The sequence below is a fragment of the Accipiter gentilis genome, chromosome 11 (genome assembly GCF_929443795.1).
Source record: "Accipiter gentilis chromosome 11, bAccGen1.1, whole genome shotgun sequence".
Lineage (NCBI taxonomy): Eukaryota > Metazoa > Chordata > Aves > Accipitriformes > Accipitridae > Astur > Astur gentilis.
In genome coordinates this window covers 32,720,469-32,743,898 of record NC_064890.1, presented here as the reverse complement: position 1 = coordinate 32,743,898, position 23,430 = coordinate 32,720,469, and the positions used below count along the sequence as shown (strand labels likewise).

Here is a 23,430-nt window from a genome sequence, read left to right as displayed (position 1 = left end):
TTCAGTTTTGGGCCCCTCGCTACAGGAAAGACCTTGAGGTGCTGGAGCGTGTCCAGAGAAGGGCAACGAAGCTGGTGAGGGGCCTGGAGCACAAGTCTTGTGAGGAGCGGCTGAGGGAGCTGGGGCTGTTTAGTCTGGAGAAGAGGAGGCTGAGGGGAGACCTGATCGCTCTCTGCAACTACCTGAAAGGAGGGTGTAGTGAGGTGGGTGCTGGTCTCTTCTGTCAAGTAACTCGTGATAGGACGAGAGGAAATGGCCTCAAGTTGCAGCAGGGGAGGTTTAGATTGGATATTAGGAAAAATTTCTTCAGTGAAAGGGTTGTCAAGCATTGGAAGAGGCTGCCCAGGGAAGTGGTGGGGTCACCACCCCTGGAGGTATTTAAAAGACGTGTAGATGTGGCGCTTAGGGACATGGTTTAGTGGTGGACTTGGCAGCGATAGGTTAATGGTTGGACTTGATGATCTTAAAGGTCTTTTCCAACCTAAATGTTTCTATGATTCTATGAATAGTCAATAGTAAGGAATCAGCAACCAGTTTCCAAAAGCTGCTTCTAGACTTTGATAACATCTGTTGTTGTTATCAAGTTTGTTCCCATTTATGATCTTATCTCATTTTGATTAGGAGAGCAGTTCTAATGTAGCAGAGAATCCAGGCGTTTACAATAACAACAAAAAAAGATAGCCCTTAAGTCATGCCTGTGTTAATCTGCTACGTATTTTTAGTAACTGTCATTTACCAAGTTGCTTTCCTCTCCCTCCCTCATCTCTTGTAAAGTTCACCAATGTGTATATGGCCATCCAAAGCCCAGACAGTTTTTCATGCTCTTCCTCTAGGACTGATAGACCATGGACAGAAAAAAAGTGCCAAATGCCTGCTGGCACCTTCAGTCAGCTGCCAGGAGCTGGAGAAAGTGACATGCTTCATCCCTACAGGTGGTTGTGGTGCGATAGGACTGGTGGAGCATTTTGGGAAAGCTTGCTCAAAGATGCCACTTTCCACTTAAATTTGGTTGGCTCCATCTAACAGGGTTTAAGACTGAAAGGTCTATAGAACACTAAAAAAGTTGCCAAAATTGCTTGAAGTTAATTGTGACAAGTATCTAACTCCTGACAGGGCCTTCAAAAATCCTGGACAAAAGCTGAAAGCAGGAAAGGCAACGATACAGAGGTATAGGATCATGCGAAACTTACTGTATCCAAGATCAACAATATAATTTTCATCCGTATAAAACAAGACTGAGTAGAACAAACTACTCAGCAACCTCTACAACATTCATCATGTCTGTAGTGTGTCCAGTAGCTTACCTAACAAAACATCACTGCTGGAGAAATATCTAGGAAAAAAGGAAATGTTGTTTATATCCCTGGTATGTTGAATTAGTGAATGACACAGAAAACATAATCTAGCTGCACATTTCTTACCCTTAAAAGGGGACATAAATGTATCATAGTGCAGAAAAATCTAAAGGCATACTTACAGAAATGGGAAGTAAAAAGCTGAAGCATTAGATATTCTATTAGCAGAGGGAAAAATCTTTCGATTGGCCACAAACTCCATAGCACAGAAGATTAAATTTTAGTAGAAAATTATCAAATCAGCAGAAAATAAAATTGATCGTTCCCATGCATACTGCAAAAGCAGTATTTTACTGAGAAGACTGAATCCCTCAAATACAACGTAAAAGCTTGCCATAATGACAGATAGTTCTATTACAAAAAGTACTGAGTGCATAATTAACCACTGCTAATACCTACCTGAATATTTGAAAAGAAGAAAAATTTATTCAAGTGGAATATAAACTATTCATCAAAGCTGCACAAAAATATATAAATGAAATTGCTGCAGTGAAAACATGCACTAGTCAGGCTATGTTTATGATCCCCTGACAGAAGATGTATAAATAGGAAAAATTTACCACTCATTCACTAGGGGCTAATGAAGCAGAACTAAGATCACACGCACACCATCACTCAAGTGCAGGACATTTGCAACTCCTCAATTTTATATGGAACTGCCTGTTCAAGTCACACATTCTGTAACAAAGGTCATTTTTTTTGTTTTAGTCTAAACAGTAAACTGTAATTGGCTCAGAAGTTTCATTTTTCTTAAGCTAATGTTAATTTAATGTGAACTCTCTCCACATGCCTGGATACAGGTGACAGAGGACTTTGCTTTCTCAGTTCCCCAGTATCAATCAGTTACATATATCAAGGCATAAAAAGTAATATTTAATTGAAGTTTCCTGCTCTGTAAAATGATTTATACTCTTGGATAAACAGCCACAGCTCTAAACTTTGGGATTTTTTTATAACAGTTTACGAAAATGAAGAAAATCTAACCCCTGTTATGTCCATACTATCCAAGCTACTGCAACTATTTAGCTGCAAATGTGGAAAGAGCTAAGTATCCATAATTTAAGAAAACGCTTCTTAGAGCTAAAACATTTGTAAAGGATAATCAGAAGTTTATAGTCTGTAGACAGGTGCACTTAAGGTCTAAATTCTCAAACAACGGCAAGTTTCCAATCTCTGAATGTTCATTTAGAGTAACGCAAGCTGCATTACTTTGTCAGCCAATAGAGGCATATGGACAATATTCCTGAGTATACTCTCAGCTCTGAAAGCTGTAACATTTGCCACTCGCAAGTGTAAACATATTTATGAATTTTTAGCATCATCTTATTCTGATGACTTTATTTATCTGCGTCACGTTGTATTTTCTAGAAGCTGTTTGTGAATGAAATACAAATTAACGCTCTTCTCAAAGAGAGATTTGAGGTATTCCCCATGAATTTACTTTCACAGAGGTCCTAGCAAAAATGCCACCTTGTAATTTTAGTCAGTGGATCATCCCTAATACATTATTTTTTTTCCTAATTTATTTACACAGCCTATAATGCACTTAACAAAGATCTTGGTGTGTCAGGTGCTCTGTGAATGCTAAATAGATTAAAAACTACAGGCCTGTTTCTAAGAACAGGAAACACATAGTACCTTGGGCTTCCAGCAGCATGCTAGGAAAATACTCTCTGGAGATGAATTCTGCCTCTGTTCTCCAAATGGGCCCAACGTAATGCCAATCTATAGGAAGCACGACTAATTTCCTGCTGTAAATACAAATCTCCGCTAGACTTAAAAGTATAGAAGTGTCCTTACTTAAAGGTTTAACACCGCGTATTGTTTTCCATAAGGACACTTCTACAGATGCCTGAAATAACAGAGGGAAAACCATCTCACAACACCTGAAACTTTGGCTGTGTGTCTCTAACTTCACTCTGCCTACAGCTACCTACCCGGAAAGGGATGACCGATATAGCCCTATTCTACAAACGCGACCATGAGACTAACTTGCTTATGCATCATCCTCAGATCCCAGAAGAAAAGCTGTGAGCGCGTGTTACTGCAACTGGTAGCACGTCCTGCTCGGCTGAGGCCAGCACGACCCTCTCTGCCTTCTGTGCGGGCTGAACAAAACCCACACCAGTACGGGGAGGCAAGGCGAACTCCCCTGGTGCAATGCTGTATTTGCTTCTTTAATAGCAAGGTAAAAGACATAACTGTCCACTAGGAAAAAAAAAAAACCACCAAGCCCCAAACCACCAGCCTACCACTGGAACAATATTCACAGTATTTTAACTGCATGCAGTAAAGTTTTACTCTACATTGCTGTATGTATTAGTAATGCCAGTGCGATTTGTATTATTCAAATGACTACACAAGTGCTGAGGAGTGGAAAGCAAGCTAGTCAATCAGAATTCAATACTTACTAGTATTGAACACATCCATGCCATACCTAGAAAATGTCTCAGTAGAGGAATTAAAAATAGGAATCGTAAAGTCCTGTTGGTCGAAATGGCTTGAGGAGCCATCTCACAACACTTGGTACACCCAGCACATTTCACTGTGGACAGATTTGCAAATAAATCTTATAGAATTCTTTCCCATCTTTTAGTTGTTGCTGAGGTACAAGCAGCAACACCTATGATACTTTATAATTTTGTTTCACCAATGAACAAAGATTGATACGGCAGTCGGAGAATCAAATTAGAAGAAAGAGACAGGAGTAAATACCCTGTCAGTGTTGTACAGTGTTCCTGTGCAATAAAAGGAAATCCAATTTTCTCATCCCTCCTCTTGCATTCAGATTTTCCTCACAACAAAAAGCTAAGCAATTCTCAGTGTCTTCCAAACCAAAAACATGGGAACAACAGCTTTTCTGAAAATCTGTAACCCGAGGCCTAAGGTAGCTTCCAACTAAAGTCTCCTGAGGTATGGGAAGGTGGGAGGCTGAGACCTATCCCTTCTCAAGTCACGCTATAAATTAACAGCACTATTATTTGAATGATGACCTTTCTGCATAGTGCTAAGAAGTGGTTTTCTCTGGCAACAGAATTTATTTGTTGGGACCTATTCCCAGCAGCTGCTGCAGTCATTGCAATCCAGAAGGGTAAGCCAAGGTTTCTATCCCTCTACCCACCTTTTTCATATCCCACTGAAGACATACGCATGGGAACGAATTACCATTACAGGGGTGGAAATTTCAAAGCATCAGCTATCTGTTGCATACTTTTGTCCTAAATAAAATACAGGGTGCATTCCGCCACCAGTCCCTTTCCCTCAACACATTTTAGCACAGAGTGAAAGAGTGGCAATATACCTCTGCACATAAAAGTTTATACCCCTGTTTATCCTGGGCTTATTTGCTCAAGTGCCTCTAATGTTAAGGGTGACAATGTGCTTGAATAGTCCAGAGCTGTGTCCTGGTTTCAGCTGGGACAGAGTTAATTGTCTTCCTAGTACCTGGTACAGTTAAACCACGACAAGCTGTCCTGCACACGGAGGGCCTGACTACAGGTTCCTTGCATTTTTTGCCTAACTTCCACTCATCTCAGCAGTTCATTATCTGTGAGAATGTTCCTTTAATGAGCCCACTCTCGGCTGGAAGTCAAGTAAGCAACTAAAGAGAGCAGGAGAGCTCACAGAGAAATTACTAAATTAAGGTTCTTAAAGTCTTATTTGCCTGTTTTAATCTTAATCAAGCTCCACTTCACAAATTACAGATGTGAACAATTGTCTTTAAAACATGGACAAATAATAACCCAAGTGAATCCACTGCCAGCATAAGAATATTATCGTACACCATCTCCAGCCTGAGAAAAATGTTGGACAAAACAACAGGCCTTCAAGCCCATCAGCAGTCTCAAATAATTGTAGATAATGGTATAGGAAACAGTCTTTCAAGACTCAAGGGTCTCTGCATTTCCCAGCCCCAAGCCAAACACACTTTGGGAACTTCAGACAGAGCACCAACTAAGCCTGAATTGCCAAGACAAAGTCTAAGAAACCCAAACTCCTGCCACAGACTTTTACAAACCCAGAATATATTTGAACTTTGCATGGAAGTAAGCTTTAATGCATACAAGTACAGCTAGGGAAGTGAACACCTGCTTTCAGCACTTACTGAAGTTTCCACAAGAACATCAGAGAGCCTAAAGGGGCCCATTATGTTGCATTTTTGGGGCACGCAAGTGCCCATGGTCAAAGCCCAAACTTGAAAAAAAGAAATGACAGCCTCATTACTATGCACAAATGGGAAAGAATGGTTGGCTGCTGTATTGAGAAGGCTGTCGTATAAGCTATAAATAATCAGACATACCGATCACTCAGGAGCCTTCTCTTTTGATTTTCCTCTGTGTTTTGTCTTTGGTTGTCAGTAAACATGACATCTATTCTCTCCATTCAGCTGGCTAATGGCCCTCGTCTAACTCTGAAACATTGGACTAGCACTTTGGGAAGCCATCTGTATCCATGAAATAAAGATAAGGGCCATACTACAAAGGCTCTTGTATTTCTAGTCTCCCATTGATTGCCCTGAAAATCTTAGAGTAAGGTGAGCAAGCACTTATCACCAAGCAGAACCTTGTGACATCCCACACAAGCGCTCTCCCAGCACCCAGGAGCTGTGGTCGAGCAAAGCCCTGTGGGTCCTTCCTCAGAGGAAAGGCCTGGGCTTGTCGAACATGCCTCCATCCTTCCCTGAGAGGGTATTCAGGCATGCTAGCAATATCTCATGGGCGAGATTACCAGAGGCAGCTGATCCATCTAAAAGAGTCTGTATGTTCACTTATGGTCACAAAATTAAAGGAGAAAATATTGACATAAACTTACTGCTCTCAGTATAACACTGAAATAACAAAATAAGGGACCTGCTGCTAATAAGGATTAATAAATATTAAGTAATAGAGTTAAAACCAGAAATAACTGTTCCATTTACTCCAGATAGCAGTAGAGTCTCATTTGCTCTTTCAAAGGCATAATCAGTTGAAGGGCACATTTTTCTTTTCTTTGTTCTTTCCCATCAATTTTAATGGGTGCAGAACATCAGTCACATGAAATGTAATGGGACAAGAAGATGGATGAGTACATTTGAAGCTACTAGTCACAGGACAGAAAACATCCTGACAAAGTGACACTGGCAGCATACGGTTCAACAATAGAGCCTGGACAATATTTAGTAAGTGAAACTACAGTGCTACATGATTTGGTATTCTCACTGGGCAAAATCCTTCCCCTGTCACTATTAATCATGTTCCCACAGGTCAGATTTTCAAAGACATTCTCCTACTGAACATGACCAAATGACATTTTTAATTCAAGGAAATACGTAAATCTGGGGACAAGCAGGTCATTTGGAGATAAATGGGAACAACCTCCTGTATTGAGAACTTAAAACTACTTCATCAAGAAGGTTTTAAAAGGTTTAGTAAGATTCACAGCTGAGATTTGAAATATATTACGCTTATAGGAGTGAGGAGACACTATACTTATGCTGAACTTACTGACAGCAACAGGACTCCACTACTGATGAACAAATAGCAAAAATCCCCTATTTTTACTAGTGCCTGAAGAAAGCAATACCAATAAATTAGTATTTAGAAATTGCTCCCTACTAAAAAGCTTCTAATTTGCACAGTACAATAAAACATATGAATTAAAAAGCAACATGCCCCATTAGTTATCTGAGAAGAGGTTCTGGGGAAATTGCAAAGGAAATTCCTATCAAAACTGACCTTTAGCGTACGGCAAAGGAAAAAGCAGTCATCCGACAAGCCGAACCAAACCCTTTCTGGACTTTGAGGAAGCATGGGACTCCAGAGCTGTTGGGAAATGCAGGCAGATCTACACTCTACTGCAACGATCCACTTGCGTTATAACTTTACCAATAATTGCTAACTGGATCGATCTAGCATTTTACAATGCTTATTGTGATCACCATCATCATTATTAGACAATACCATTCCGGTTTCTTCATTAGCCATTTACCGAGATGGCTACAGTTAATCTTTAAAGCTTTAAATAATACAGAACTTTATACCAGAAAGGGAAAAGAGAAACCAGGACCTCTTTGAATATACCCAGGAGAGAAAGAATTAGAGCCAGACGTCCAAGTCCCACTGCCACACTAAATAGGCCCTATGCCTCAATACGCCCCAATCACCCATCCAGTGGCATCTGATACCCAGAAAGCAAAAAGCCAGCTTCTAGCAAATTCTCTTAAACAGGGCAACATCCCTCTCTGGCATCACAACATACACTGTGAAGGTGATGGTGCTTTCTTTTTTTGACAAGTACCTTGTTGGAAGCTGTTTATACAAACGCTTCTTCCTATATATACTTTCCTTCTCTCCCACAAGATACGAGACTGCTCCCTAACAAAATCTATATATGAAGTGTACGCTGCTAAAGAAGATTATACGTGGGGAGGAGTTTCCCACAGTAAGTCACATATCTCAGAATGGGAAATCCAGAAAGGATGGAAGTTCCATGTCAGAAGAAGGTCTGCGATTTCACAAATGGTACACGCAGCTCTGGAAAGCACAAAACATTTTAAGACAAAATAACACTTGACTCACTTTTGGCTTCCAAATGTCATACTATACGAAATAACACACCATTTTAAAAACTACTGAATATAAGATGCTTCAAAAGTTAGTCAACCTAAATATTTCAGTATGATGATATATAAATAATATTCAGACATTTCTGGAAATTTCTTTCCCATGTTTTTCCTCTAAGACCACATTTTGATGAAATATTTTTCTGTAAAGCATTTTGATTTTGATGGAATTATATTCCTCAGTGAAAAACAATACAGACACCACAAACGCTTTCTGGAATTCCCCATTTAGAAACGTAGGGATCTGTGTCTTTCCTGATTGTATTAGTAGAATACATGACGAATTAAATTTAAAAAATGCATAAAACCATGTTGCAATGAGAGATTTTAGTAACCCTGGCCTCTGAGAAAGTATTCCGAATGCTGAACTCTAACTAATAATTGACCCTTTCTTCCATCTTTTCTTGCCATTAAAATTTGTTTTGAGCTGGCAGTTCATATGCCCACGGATATCATGAGGAATCTGAATATTTCACATTCTAGCCATGAGGAAGTCGAAGGCCTGAATAATGATTACTCCCTGAGCAGCTTTCCCTGCAAATCCATCACTATAATATGCAAAAAGCACATTACAAATACAATCAAACATATTAAATAGGTCAGTCAATTGTTCTGTTATATCACAGGTAACCAAAGATAACCCTTGTCTCGGATTATTTCAGCTGTTCCTGAAACAAGGATTTAGCAAAGTTCACCCATTCCCGTACTCCCCTTGGTCCTCAGGACACAGGTCCTGGCACTGCAGTTCATTTTTCTTCCTGACATCAGAAAGCAGCTGAACACCTAGTGAGTCTCTGGGTCTTTCCCAGGAGCCTCACCAGTTAGAAGCTGTGCTGCCATTTGCAAGCGGGACGGTCCCTGGAGGCACGGCTGCGGACTCAGGGGCAGAACCTGCCGTCCTAGCCAGAAACTGGCCAGGGTCTCAAGCACGCCGTGACGTGCTGACACAGCCACGGCTGGCTCCTGTTGGCACTGATGTCTGTGGACAAGCCCTGAAAGTCCAGAGGTGAACATTTTCTTCCTCCTTAGGGCCATGCACAGCTGCTAGCCCCACACGGGTGGGTCTCGGCCTCACCTCTCAGGCGATGATGCCTACCCTAGACATGCAGAAGACGACCAAACCCTCAAGAATTTAGACTGTTTCTAAACATTATTTTTCAAGTTCATCCCACTTCCTTTTAAATTTCCTAAACCGGAAACTAAACCTGATTGATATTTGCAAACTTTCCTCATTGATCGTAAGTGAGGCTACTTTTAATGAAAAGTGTTTTTTTGAAAATAGTATGATCCCAGGGGCTAGGAAAAAAAAAAACAAAAAAACAAAAAAACAAAAAAACAAATGAAACACCACAACCCCCCCAAATACTAAGAGATATGAAACAAAACAGAATAAATTCTCCAGCTGGGTGAAGAACACAAAACCTAAGTTGTATCTAGACAAATTCAAGATGCTTGTAGACTTTTGCAAATTGAGCCCTCTCAGGTTCAACTCTGACATTAATACACATGAAGCACAGGAATTCTACATATGACATGATAGTTTAGCAGATTACTCGTTCCACTGTGCTTATGTTGTTTCAGAGGTTAAACTTCATGGCTAAAACCTCTAGGGAATAAACTGCTACTGTACACAATCAGACCACAAAACAAAGGAAAACGAATCTTTGTTTGGCTTCACTTTGCTGATTATCAGGGTTTACTTCTGTTGGTTAAAAAAAAAAACAACAAAAAACCCAAAAGAACAGACAACACCCCCCTCCCCCCCCCCCCCCCCCCCCCAACGTTCATCCTGGAGGAAAAGGAATGAATTATTTTTTCCACCTGAGAGAAGAAGGATATGTAGAATTTCCTAACTTACTCAGAGTGAAACAATAAAAACCCACAACAGTGAGGGTCATGCAAGTTTACATTATCCTATTATGGCCAAATAGCCACAGTGTCCTCTGCGTGTCCACACCAGTATTTTAAACTGAAATACAAACAACTATAAGAGAGAGTTTGCAGTGCATTATACGAAGACACTGCAATTCCATTTCTAGGTTCAGTCCATGGCATAAAAGCACCCTTCTGACCTGCTGTTTATGATAAAAGAATTATAGATAACCTTTTAATAGTTACTGATCTAATATCCTCTCTTAACAGACTGATTTTTGTTACAATTATTGACCAAAGTAAAACAAATGACAAGCTTATTACACACACAAAATAGCAAGTAACTATCCTCACTGCAACCACAAAGTTAAGTGTATAAAGAATAATCCGCATCTAAATTTTTAAATTCTTTCATGTCTTGATATTCTGAGGTGACGTTTGCAAACTAGGAAATCCTCTTGCTCCTGAAAAAAAACCCCAAAATAAAACAAAACAAAAAGATCTTCCTAATAGTATCATCAAACTACTCTGCATGAACCTAGAAGGTGAGAAAAGCCTTTGTGGTTGAACTTACCCAGTGGGTTCAAAGTTATGGAGTAGGTAGAAAAGCAAGTACTATTACAGAAAGCTCATGTCCTTTAAAATAACAGGTTAAACACACTCTGAAGTTAAACAGCCTTAAAGGCAAAGATCCGAGCATTTTTCAGCTTCTTTTTTTTAATTATTTTTATGAGACCTCACCAAATCCCTAGGGGCGGAAGAACTGCTGGTTATCAGCAAGCCCTGCTGTACATGTCTCCATTAAGCTCTTAGCTCTTGAGAGCAAACTGGTGAAACAACCTACTCACAATTAACTCTTGACATACACTTGGCAGAGTGTTTGGCTGACATTTTAATGCACTCCTCTTCAATAAACCACAAACAAAAATACTGAGCCCCTAAAATACGCTTCTTCAGCAGTTACCAGTCTGTGAACGCTCAACGTAGCAAGATTGGCTAAATCACATCCCATCGCTGATGTATAAGACTCACATAAAGATACGTTTTGCATTAGGCCTGAGGATTATACCCATACCAAACCACATCAGGAAGCAAGCCTCAAGAAAGCATAGCTCTGTAAAAAATGTATAAAAAGCTGATCATTAGAAGAATCCTTAATCCCCACTGTTAAATTCAAGATGCCAGGAACAGCAAAATGACAGAGAAAATCATGCTGTTCAGTACCTCAACCACTTTTTTAGTTTTCATGGCATTGCATATCCCTGCAGATTACTGATATAATCTTGGTGCAGCTTTTTATAGCTGCCTCTGTTGTACCCATCCCCTGAATTCTTATCTCACATACCATTGTCTGCTTTCTTATCTCAGGGTGCTTTCTTTATTCTTACTCTTGAGGTATGCGCAGGAACTCTATGCCTTTTACAAGACAGTAAACAAGGACAGAAAATGAAAGTCTGGCCCCAGTGAAGTCAGTGGCAACACTTCAGAGTTTCCTGGATTTTATCAGAAAAAAAAAAAAAAGGCATTTTATCAAAGGCAGTTGGGGTGAGATCCAAAATATCACTTAGGTACTTAGCATAGAATTCAGGTGTCATGTTCAAAAGAATGATCCCCAAAATCCTGCTAAGGGGTTTAGGAAATGAGATGACGACTTCCTTATATGCCTACTTGTACGCATGGGTGTCTTCTCCACAGCCACCACCCATCTGAGCGGCCAGACCTGGTTATTTTAAGCAGCCTACATGTCCCCAGACCCAAATCCGCATGGCACCATCCTCCAAGGACTCCTCAGGGAGCCTTCGCACCTGAACACAGCTCTGTGGCGAGAGACTCAATCCAGACAAGAGGTGGCCTTTCAGGCGTTATCTTCTCTTTTAAGCAATTGGCATGTGGTGACTCAAAGCACAGAGCAGAGGAGTGGGTGCCCGGGGCTCTGGGGATGGTTAACGCTGGGTGGCCAACGCTCCCTACGTCCACGGACCAGTACCCAGTGTGGGATGGTGAGCTCCTCCACCAAGAGCGAGAGCTCTGTTGTTAGCAGCGCCCCAACACTGGTGTCTCTTTGAGTACAGCCTGCAGAAACGTTATGGCAATGGCATTAGTTATTTGGATGAATGCTGCTCAATTATCAGTGTAAAGTAAATAAGCAAGGAAACAGAAGAACCACGAAAGATGTGTCTGCTAACCACAAAGACCGTCTCTTATCTGTAGGAGAAGTCAACGTTTATGGACTCGGTTTTTAAAGTCTTTTTTGGTGCAGTAGAGGTTCTTTAAGGAAATTCCAAGCAAGCTTCTAGGGCGTGGTAGAAACATGACAAGCTTTACTTGATTATATTTTTTAGCATAAATACATTGCTCTGCTAATACGAGACTGTGGCTTTGATGGGAACTACATAGAGCAGAGCTCTAAAATTGTGCAGTTAAACTGGGAGGAAACGGTACTCCTACAAGATTGTTGACTTCTTCAACACCTCAAAATTAATTTCTGCACTTCTCAAACAGATAAATCAGTATTCAGAAGAGCTGCTTAGAAAAAATACAAATCAGGGGGTTCCCAGTTGTTTTGTTTAAAAATTTAGAGAGGAGCAAGAAGGAAAAGCTAGGAAATGCAGTAAGATCAAACCAGATCTACTTTTGCTACTGATTTAATTCAACTCAGATAATTCAACTAATTTCCAGACAATTGAATTTAGAATTTTCTCCTTTCATGTTCTCCAGAGGTAAAAGTGTCCTGCCACAGAATTTCTATTAAAAATGGAACTTAGATATAAACGGACCCAAAAACGTGTTTGTGCTGATGCATGCAGCACAGGATAGTACTTTCCCATTACTGGTGAAATTCATGAGGAGCATTTGGAGGTGGCACTGATACCCAGCAAACAAAGACGACGCAAAAGCTGCCGGCAGGTATCTCCAGAAAAGAATGAGAGCTAACGGCAAACGCCGCACCGAGGAGTTGTCATGTAAATACATCACACGGCATAAGTACCAAAAATGTATGCTAGTGGCTAGAGGCTGGTTCAGAAGGAAAATAAGGATCACATCATCTAGTCTATTTAATCCTTTGAATAAACCCAAACTTCATCAAGACCAGAGAAGGCAGGTGCCAGTGACAGGGAACGCTGCTTGGTCCCCAGTCTTCTCTCCTATTCCAATGCCAGCTATAAGCAGCATCTCCTGAAAAATACAGAAGCGCCTCTGCTGTTTCAGTGGGCAGGCTTGATGTCTCTCTTGTGAACACCTTTGAAATTCAAGAGGTGTACCACTAAAACTCAGGACTTCAAGTAGCCTAAGGGATATCAAAATGAACAGAAAATCAGAACTCTGAACTGGTGAAAATTTGAGCTTTGTGCTAATTGTGGAAACCAACATGAGAAGCAAACTGCATAATCAGTCTTCAGAGGATTTAAAAACACTGCAAGCAGGCTCTACTATCAACTCAGGTCAAATGTAAAATATAAATGTGCAACCTTCTAGTTTTAATCCCAGCTCCGCCACTGACTTTGTGAGCCATCCCAGATTGCTTCTGCTTACTCTTCTAGCTCTTCTTTCTCCCTTTCGATTCTGAGCTCACCTGAGCCAGGACTGCTTCTTAACATGTAACTCAAAACCGAAGTTCACACCAGTCCTTAGTTGACCTCCAAAAGTACTGTGTTCTCTCTCTCTCCCCACCCCACCCCCCACCCCCCCCCCCCCCTTTTTCTTGTCTGGGTTAACTGCACATTTTGGAAACAAAACATAAAAATTCCAGCAAATGGAAATGATTTCCATATGATATCCAGAGAATTCTGTGAAAAATTTGCATTTCCTTGAGTCTCACGTAAGGCTACTGAAGATCACTGCTGACAATTGATCAGATGGTGTTTCAGTTTCATTCCTTCCAATCCTGGCCGTATTTCTCTTACCCTTTCCGCTAAACAGGGAGAGTCCTCATCATGCAGCTAACAAATTACTTAAGCTCACTTCTTTCACCCCAACAGCACAAGAAAAAAAATCAGCTGAGAATGGCAGAGGTCTGCTGCTAATGGACATGAGCACGCACCAGGTCCCACCTTCTCTAAGTGACTCGACGTAGACTTCCTGGCTGCACCCTCATTAGCTCAATCCTGCTTATACAGCACACAGGAAATAATAATAATAATAACAAAGTGCCCCACAAAGTAGCACGTAGGGCCATAAATTTCAAATTGAGACATCTTCCATTTCTCCAGTGGTAGGCATATGGAGAAGAGGACTTGGGGGGGTGCTGCGCCTGATACCTTCTCACGGTGAAGTCAAGAAGCGAAGCTGAGCCATCCTCGCGTCCTGAGAACAGGTGAAGAGGCACTCAGCAGCACAAGGGTCCTTCATCAACGTGTAGTGGTATCTCGAAAGCTTTCATTCTTAAAACATGACTATTTGACTTTTTGTTTTAATCCCGACGCGCACGTGCGAGACACGATTATCAAAATAAAAGCCTCCCTCGCGCAAGCAAATGCTGGTTTTGGTGGGGACCTCCGTGGTCTCTGAACTGCTATCTCAGTGAAAGGCAAGCGAGCCTGGAGGAAGGGGGTGGGGGGAAGAGGGAGGAATTATACATATTCTAACAATGTCTTCATTTCCCAGCAGCTCTACAACAAAAAGCTCTCCGGCGCTGAATCTGACCTCACTACAAACAGTAGCAGAAAGCATGCCTCACTGTAAGCGCTTGCACGGTTTTCCTCTGCAAACATGCTTTCCTTTGTTTACTGTATTTTTAAGTACATGAGGGCACAGACCACCCACAGGATCAGGTAGCCTAGTGCGGGAAAGGTGAGAGATGGGGCTAGGATTGCTTCCTTATATGAATATAAATTAATCTATCTGATCCACATATGCTAGTGAGCCACAGCTCATCCTCAGTCAGTTCATGTCCCTGACAGGCTAACTTGTCCCAAGCTCTCCAGAAATCATGTAGATGAAAGAGCCAAGGCTGTGGTATAGGAATTACAGGACTGGAGAGTTAAAAAGGGATTTGCAAATCAAGTAGTAATGCCTGCCTCAGCTTAATTTAATTTATCGTATTCTACTGCTGCTCCCCCCTGCCCCATAGCAGCAAATCAGTATTGTACACAGGAGTTATGGTGCAAGATACTACCTGATCTCTACTGTAGCACCTGGTTAAAAACATGCTCAGCATCCTTTGGGCTCTGACCTGCATACACGGAAACAAAGATAGGGATGAGTTTACAGATGAACACGGGATCTGGCAGCGAGCACACTAAGTCATTTCTCTGCTCTCCTCCTGCACCTTATCAGTGACATTTCCCTAACAGCACAAGATGCAGCACCGGGCTCGCTGCATTTCAACTCCCCAAGGAAACTCGCTCAGATCCTCCCAGGGATTACACTTTATCTGGCAAGTACCAGAGTAAAAAGTGAAAGCCTTCGTTCATTTTGCACCTTGGTTGTTCACAGCCACAGACACTCCAACTCAACAGCAGAGAAGATAACAGGTAAAGGGAAGAATTCCCCTAGAATCTCTTAAAACCCCCACCTTTGGGTTTGCTGACCATTTCAACAGCATTTATTACTATGCAACATTACCGCAAGGACTATTTTGAAAATGCATTCGCTCTAAACCAGGCACAGCCTCTTTTTCCCCTACGCGCACGCAGCCCTTCAAGAAATGCCTAATCCCCTTCACAGCACAACCTGCATTTCTTATTCCCTGGCACAGAAAAGCAGACACCGACCTGCTCCGCTCTCACCATTTTATACTTTCCCTTCAGTTTGGCAATCCAGAGCTGGGGAGGGGGAAAGGGAGGAGAAGCAACCGTGCTGCTACGCTTTTCCCTGTGCTACTGCTGCAAGAAAACGCGACGACGGCATTACGACTAACTATTGAACTAAAGGGAAGTGTTCCACCTAGAGACCGTCTTCACCAGGCAAGGCAACGGGCAGGTTACCTGCAAACGGACGCTCTTTTAGGATTGAATACACCTGCTGGTTGGGTGGTAAAAAATGATGCGGAGGCATTGCCCCCAGTACTAATTAACAATGTTAATCTTCTTCTTCCTCTCTATGGTGATAAAAAGAGTCATTTTTATATTTAATTAATGCAGAGGATCATTTTGGAAACTGGCTAATGAGGCTCTGATCACATTACCATGAAAATGTGCATTAACACCGCAACTGAGGAGGCTGCTTCATGTGTAGAGAATCCACTTTGTAATTAGCCCACTGTGAAATGAATCACGTCAGGAGGAACTCGGAGGGAACCAGTCGGCAATGGGCACTTAGCTGCTGCTGTGCCAATAGACCACCAACACCGTAAGCTGGTTTTTTCTCCTCCGCGCTGCCTGTCAGCAGCAGCGCAGTCTAAAACTGCGAGCGTTCAGCCTCCGTCAACAGCAATGTGTCAAAGCCAGGACAAATTATAGAGAGGGAGAGAACAGATGCTGAAAGGCACTAAACTTTAGTATGTGAGGGTCTGCTCTGCCAAGAGGAAAAAAAAAAAACCAAACAAAAAGCTGCAAATCAAATACTGATTCAATAGGATCCAAGCAAAAATTAGGGGCTATTATGGTAAGTGCTTGTTTCGTCTTTTCTCGTCTTATTCTGAAGGAGCTGGGACCACGGTAGCAGCACGCTGCTACTCACACTGCTACGATGCTGAAAGAGACACCAAAATATCTAGATGGGATTAAGATCTTTGTCTAGTAGTAAACAGAACTAACACACACACAATGAAAGAACAAGCAGCACACCTCACCCGTGGAAACCCTGTTGTACTCAGTACCTGCTTAAAGGTGACAAGCACGTTTCAGAATCATTTCAATTTTAATTAATTAATTAATGAATCTCAAAATTTAACATCCTTCTTGGCCCCCCCCCCGACATGCCATAAAAACTTTGTTCCTTAACTTAGAAATACCTGAGATGACAGACCTAATGCTTTCAGAGGCAGCAGTGCAACTTATCTGAAATCAGTCTCATTACCAAAGCCGAGGGCGCCCTTAAAACATCACCGATACGGTTCAGTGAGACTGCTGCTATATGACTGACATCTTGGCAGAAGATGCACAAAAATGTTAAAAGAATCCCACAGGAAGTCATCTGAAGGGGGAGTGGCAAACGAGCAGAAAACAACAGGCACCCAAAATACTAATAATTACCACCTCCTCCCCCCCCCCCCAACCCAACTTAGCAATTTTGCAAAGGAAAAAAAAAAAAAAAAAAAAAAAAAGGCACAGCAAAACAAAAGCCTCTCTACTTACTCACTGTACAGAACACCCATTTTTACTCTGGAGATGCTAGTAATATCCTCTGCACTCACCTGTGAAACTTCATAGAGCAGTTTGTAGTGCTCCTCTCTCTTCTGGAAAGTGCACAGATTGCAGCCCATCCTAATAAGCAACACAAGAGCAAAGCCTCTAATTTCCCCAGCACTGAAAGGCAACTGCACTGACAGGGAATCACCCTCCAGACTTGACTACTGTTTTTCATCAGTCACTCCAGCCCCGAAACACAGGCACGCCACTGTTAGCTGGAAGCACAAGGCAGGGCAGTGTGTAGCAGCATGCTCTTCTTCCCCTTCCCTAACTATCTTACACTCACGTATACACACACAGAGTTTCGACTCAGTTCATGGCAACACTCCCCCTGTCTCTGCATCAGTGCACATGACTACACAGATTCTCACTCATGAATATTAATAGCCTCTCATTGATTATTTATGACAGAATGTGTTAGCGGGGAGGGGTGTCATAGCTGCTGCTGATGACAGATGAATATTCACTAATTAAGAAGCAAATGTACTGTGGTTAAACAAAATTCACTTGTGTCAATACCATCTCTGTTTATTAAGGTTAGAGGGACTAAGCCTCATGTATTTCACCCGCACTTGCCTTAATTTTTTACAGTAATTGGGAGACTAATTCATGAACGGGGGTGGGAAAGGCACAAGTCAAGTCTTATGTTAGGTCTCCACCTTGTGCAACAGGGATCACGGAATATATTTAAAAATATTGGCAAGCGTTTTAGGAGTGCGCTTGTGAAACCTGAGCTGATGCTGCTAAAAATTTAAAGCAAAGAAGGAAGAAGAGAAAATTAGCCCAGACGGCTATACTGCTAGCTTCACCTTTGACATTGCCAAATGTAGCCAAAATTCCAGTGTACTCGTAAAAGGCATGCGGCTATAACAACTCGTCATACGTATCCAGTATATGTGGAAATGCAGGTGTGCCTGATCTGGTGCTTTTTGCATATATACTCCCATTGTACTGTTTATTAAATAACCTCACGTTCAAGTCTCTTCTGGCATGTAAAACAGATTAATAGTAATAATAACCCCAATTTCTAAGAAACTCAACAGATATACCCTCTTGGAGTCCTAGATAGCAAAGCTTTTATTATAACATGCCATTATGTCTAATTTTACCATTTGTAAATTAGATTTTAATGGGTCCACAATTCTCAATGTGTGTATAAAGGCAAGGATGCATTTAAAATTAAACCCACATGTTAAATATTAAGGCCAACGGAAATCACACCTAATTCCAGGCTGACGTTAATTCCTATATTGTATATCATGTAATCCATTGGTAGTTATGCAAGATACCCAAGCCAAGACAAACCGAGACAGAAAAGAAAAAAGTTGGTTTTATCACTCCTTTCTCAGCAACTCTGCTAATCAAGAACTATGTCCTTGTTTCAAAGCATCTTTAATCTGGAGAGGATAGCAGGTGGGATCCTAAGCAAAAATAATTACTTGGAAACCAATGATACCAGTTAGTTAAGATTGACACTGGGCCCTAAAGAGTTGTAATTACTAAGCACTGATGTACAGCTACTATTTTTTCTTTTTTTTTTTTTTTTTTTTTTTTTTGGGGGGGGGGGGGGGCGGGGGTGCAGTTTCCTAAAAGTGCTTTGTCAAACATTTAAAATCGATAACAGGAAATGATTCTAATAAGCACTAATTGTTAACAAATTGGCTTTGCATCTAGCAGCACCTCAAACACCACCAACACCGGGTAGGCAAGCAGATCAACAACCACGTGCTGCTTATCAGTCCTGCCCCTTGGGATGTAATAATCCGATTTTCTGGGCCTTAATTTTACCTAACAGCCAGGATGAAAGCCAAGCAGAGAAACCTATAGGAAAAATGGGACCGTTACTGCAAACTCTGCGTATTAGTAAAGTTTCCTAGAACCTCTATGTAAAATTACAGATAGGTTGAGACTAAATCTTAATTAAATTTCATCTCCTTTAATAAATGAGCAGAGTCAGGGAGAATCAAATAATGACCATTAACAGAGCAAGCTCTTCTCGTATTGGCTTCCAGCACGGTTCTGAAACATAACAGCAAGATTAATTTTTATTTGGTGGAAGAACCTGAGCAGGCAAGCTTGGTTCTGAGCTTCCCAAAGTCCAAGGGTTTCAAAGCCGAACCACAGAGGCGGGTTCATCATTGTCAGAAAGAATCAGCCTCTGTTCTCCTCTTCCACACTCCCATGAAATGCTGTTCATGCTGAGAGGTTTAAACCCATGAAGCAAACATCAACTCAATCTTTGAAGGTTTCTATATTGTGAGGTGCAGAAGGATTCTCAGATGTGTAAATTCTGAACTTAAGAAAGTCAGATCAATGAACTAGACAACAGTCATGCAAGGACAACCATGCCATCTTTCGATGAAAGTGTTCCTTCCTTCCACTGACACAACTTCTCCCTCTGACACGTACACAGTCTGAAAGCTAAACTACATTCGTAAAAGGAGACATGATTTACACTGCTATATTTTTGATAGTCCCTTAAAATTAGTCTTTAAAAAAAGCGGGGGTGGGGGGGCAGGATATATTACTACAGGAATCCAGTTGTATAGGTACAAAAAAACAAAGAAACAACAACAACAACAAAAACCAACAGAGAAAATAAGCAATGGAAAACTAGAGTTAATCTTTCAGCAGTTTCCCCTGACAGTCTCTTTTTTCATTGCTCTTCCTCTGGTTCTTTTGTTTCCTTCTCTGAAGCCGACATAGGCTTCTCCGTTCATTTATCAAGTGCCTGCCCTCTGCCCATACAGAAAGTAAAAGGGTTCCGTCTTCTGCTTCTGCGGCCACTAATGGCCACAGTCTGCAGGGCTGAACGGATTTATTTGAGAAGGATAGGTGTACTTCCAGGTTCTTGAGCACCATCTAAATGTCCCGCTTTGATTTTACGTGAGGTCAAAATACCAAACTTTGTGCAGCACAGAATGACATTCAAGGCAAAGCTTGATTGAACTAATGACTAAAATGAAATATAGGATGTGCTTTCGTCAAGTTTGATGTTGGGGAGAAAGCAATCTTTTTCTTTCCTTCCTTCTCTCCCTCCTCTTAATCCACCTCCAGCATCAAATTTGTAGCTAAAGGGACCAAAAAGGTACTAAAACATAATCAAGTAATTCTTATTCTACATGTAATTCAAAGATATTTGAATAATTCAATGCTTTTCTTGATTGTGGAGTTCTCCATGTTCATCACCTACAATTTTATGTTACCATAAAGACTAAAATCATAATTCATAGTCAAACCAGGAATGCAATAATGCAAAGGGATAGAGTTTAATTTCAGGAGAGTTACAGCAAAATTTCTGTTAACATTTTCAAACAAGGTGCCCTTGTTTAGGTCCCCTAATTCATTTTAAGTATCTAGGAGATGACTTACACATTTGGTATATAGTTTCCTCATTGAGATATAGAAGCATCTAATTATAAGCACCCATGCTTGAAAGTTGATCATTGAAAAAAATTCGAGGCAATGACAGTACAAATTAAAGGCCGCTCACTCCTTTGTATCTTCTTTATCACACAGCAAAAAAGCATATAATAAAATATAACATTGCTTTTAAGTGAGGATAATGAAGCTGTTGGTCCAAACTCAGTGGTGAAACCCAGCGAGGCAAATGCAGAATTCCAAGTTTCCTTTGCATCCCTTGAATGGACACTCTCCTCCTGAATTTACCAGCCACACTGCATTTACTCTATAAATTTGGAAGATTTACCAGAAATTTAGCTCACAGAATAGATGGCAATGCAATTTATAGTCTTAGAGCTGCATACCTGTAAAACAAAAATATCATAAGAAAAAGGGAGTTGGAGAAACCCTTTGCTTGTCCCCACTGTCCTAAACAAGGGCTCGAAATCTTAAGGCTTGACCTCAGTCTGGCCAGATCTTTTAGTTCATGATAATTAGTGTTTTTTGTAATGCCCCACCTGCTGGAAAATCAGGTGATTGTATGCATAGTCAGTTTGCATATTAGAAAAACAAGGAATTTTCCAGCCCTATGATTGCTGAGAAAAACTTAAAAAAACCTTCAGTAAATGTAACCCAAAGACTCAGAATTTGCATACAAGCTAACCAGCTTGAACTCTAAAATAACATAATGTATATTACTCAGTAGGCTAAATGAAGGTGCAAACTATGGAAGTACGGATTCATTGAAATGGGCCTAGGCTCCATTAAAATGGATTTTTGCAAATATAAAAAACTGGAAAATTTAACCACACTCTCTACAAAATATAATGAAAGCCTATCTCAAGGTAAAAATGCACTACACTTTTTCCACAGACATCAGAACATATTTACAAAATGCATAATCAAAAAATGCAAGAATGTGTATCTACAAAAAAACACAACATTTGCAGGAACATTAATTTACGTCCATAGGAAAGACACTTGCTCTAAGCTCATATCCTTTAGCACAGCCACTGAAACTTTGCGCTCTGCTCAAAGTCACAGCAAGAATAAGGGTGGTAGGAGAAAAGACAGGACACGGAATTCCCATGTTCTGTATTTCCCAGAAGGATTATAGTCTTCAGATAAACTACCCAGGTCTACCTGATTGTAAATTAAATGGGCTTCGTGTGTGAAATCTTCCATTAGGCTCAGATGCCTCCTGGAAGGTAGGGACCACCTACAACATCATATGACACAAGTCCAGTCTACTGATTTTTTTTTTTTTTCCCATCCATGATTAAATTAACACAGATCTATGGGATTCCTGGTCCAAAATGTAAATACATGTCTAGAAAGAAATAGAAAGCAAGCACGTGAGGCACCTTCTCTGCCACGATTGCTTACAACACAAGAGCTACTTGTCCTTTTTGTTATACACGGGGGGGGGGGGCGGAATCTAATGAACCTTTGTTTATCTACCACTCCCATGTGAACAGTCTGGCTAGCTTTCTTTGGGAAAAGTACCATTCCTTTTCCAGGTCTACTGGCCAAACTTCAGACTAAGATACCTTTTTTTCTCTTTTTGCAAAGTTTCATCCAGTATATTCTTTTCTGAGGTTTTTACTCTGAGTGGCTTCCTTATTGTTTCTTAAACAGAAATTAATGAAAAATAATGAATTACAGAAGTGTTGCAGAACACCAGATAATACCTATACTGAACTTTAAGGCCTTGGGAATGCATAAAGTCATCAAATGGACTGTGTCAGTTAAATTGAGAAAAATCGGCCAACGCTGGCCCTAAGAGACTTCTCTAAACTAAGGACTTGGGGTTCACAAGTTCTGAAAGAAACTAGACTTTCTCTTGACTTTCTCTGCCTCATCAGTTAATTATAAGGAAATTATCTGACACATCTTTACTTTTTTTTAACCACATGATCACGTGAAACCAGACCGATAGCTCTTTACTGCACTAGAGAGTTTCAACACTATGGAGCGTACAGAGCAGTATTACTCATAAATGAGCTTGAAAGGATTTAAATGAAATGACAAAATTTTATTCAGGATAGCCAAACCTAAAAAGGCTGAACAGAGTTGTGGAAAAAAACTCTGATTATAGATAAACTGGGATATGAAGTCCCATGTGAATAAACATTAAATAATGGACTTAGGAAACATTGCTAAAATATCTAGAGTCTAAGGTAGTTATTTCTACTCAGAGAATAGATATGGAGGTGTGGATAGTTTCCTTGAACTACAGGTTCAATGCTTAACCACAGTAAGAAGTCAAGCAGAAGGTGAGGAATTTTAGGAAAAGACTGACAACGGAGCAGAAACTATTGTCATGAAGCTGCACAAACCCCAGCAATACCCACATTTGAATAGAGCCAGCAGTCCTGGTCTTTCCATCTCTAAATCACTTAATGGAAATGGAAGAGCTATGAAGAATAGATGAGAAACACAGATGTGTAATAGTTCACTTCTCCTGCATCTTTCATCCTAATCTATAGGGTTTTTTCACTCGTATGGAAGCCATTCCTTCTCACAATACAAAATGAAATAATCAGACAATACATTTAAAGCAACAAAAGGAAGTCTGATTTTTTTTTTTTCCCAAGTAATTTGACTGTGGAACTCATTACCAAAACTCACTGGAAGCAAAAAAGCAGGAAAAGGGTTCAAAAAGGTATTAGACAACTTTACGACAGATAACTGTCAGTAGTCATCTGCCTGCTTAGGAAGCCCATAATTCACTGACTCCTGGGAGCTATGAGAGAGAGAACAACAACAAGATTTCTCACCATGCGTCCCCTTGCTGATGCTTGCCTGTGTTTTGTTGTTGACCTCTTCAGAAATCTAATATTGGCAATATGATCCCTTTACTAATTCAATTCTAAAGCTCCGAATTTACCAGTTCTTGCACAAAAAA

General features: G+C 40.7%; 1 protein-coding gene across 2 annotated transcripts in view; it reads right to left on the bottom strand.

The window, feature by feature from the left end:
* Positions 1 to 23,430, bottom strand: part of PDZRN4 (PDZ domain containing ring finger 4) — a 251,475-nt gene that overhangs the window by 87,544 nt on the left and 140,501 nt on the right. Inside the window, exon 1 of one of the 2 annotated variants that reach the window (XM_049814324.1) lies at positions 17,126 to 17,225. The exons of the other annotated variant lie outside the window; for it this stretch is intronic. Coding sequence (XP_049670281.1) covers positions 17,126 to 17,194 — 69 coding nt within the window. The 5' untranslated portion in view covers positions 17,195 to 17,225. Of the gene's footprint in view, positions 1 to 17,125; positions 17,226 to 23,430 lie in introns of those variants that run through there. 2 annotated transcript variants of the gene reach the window in all.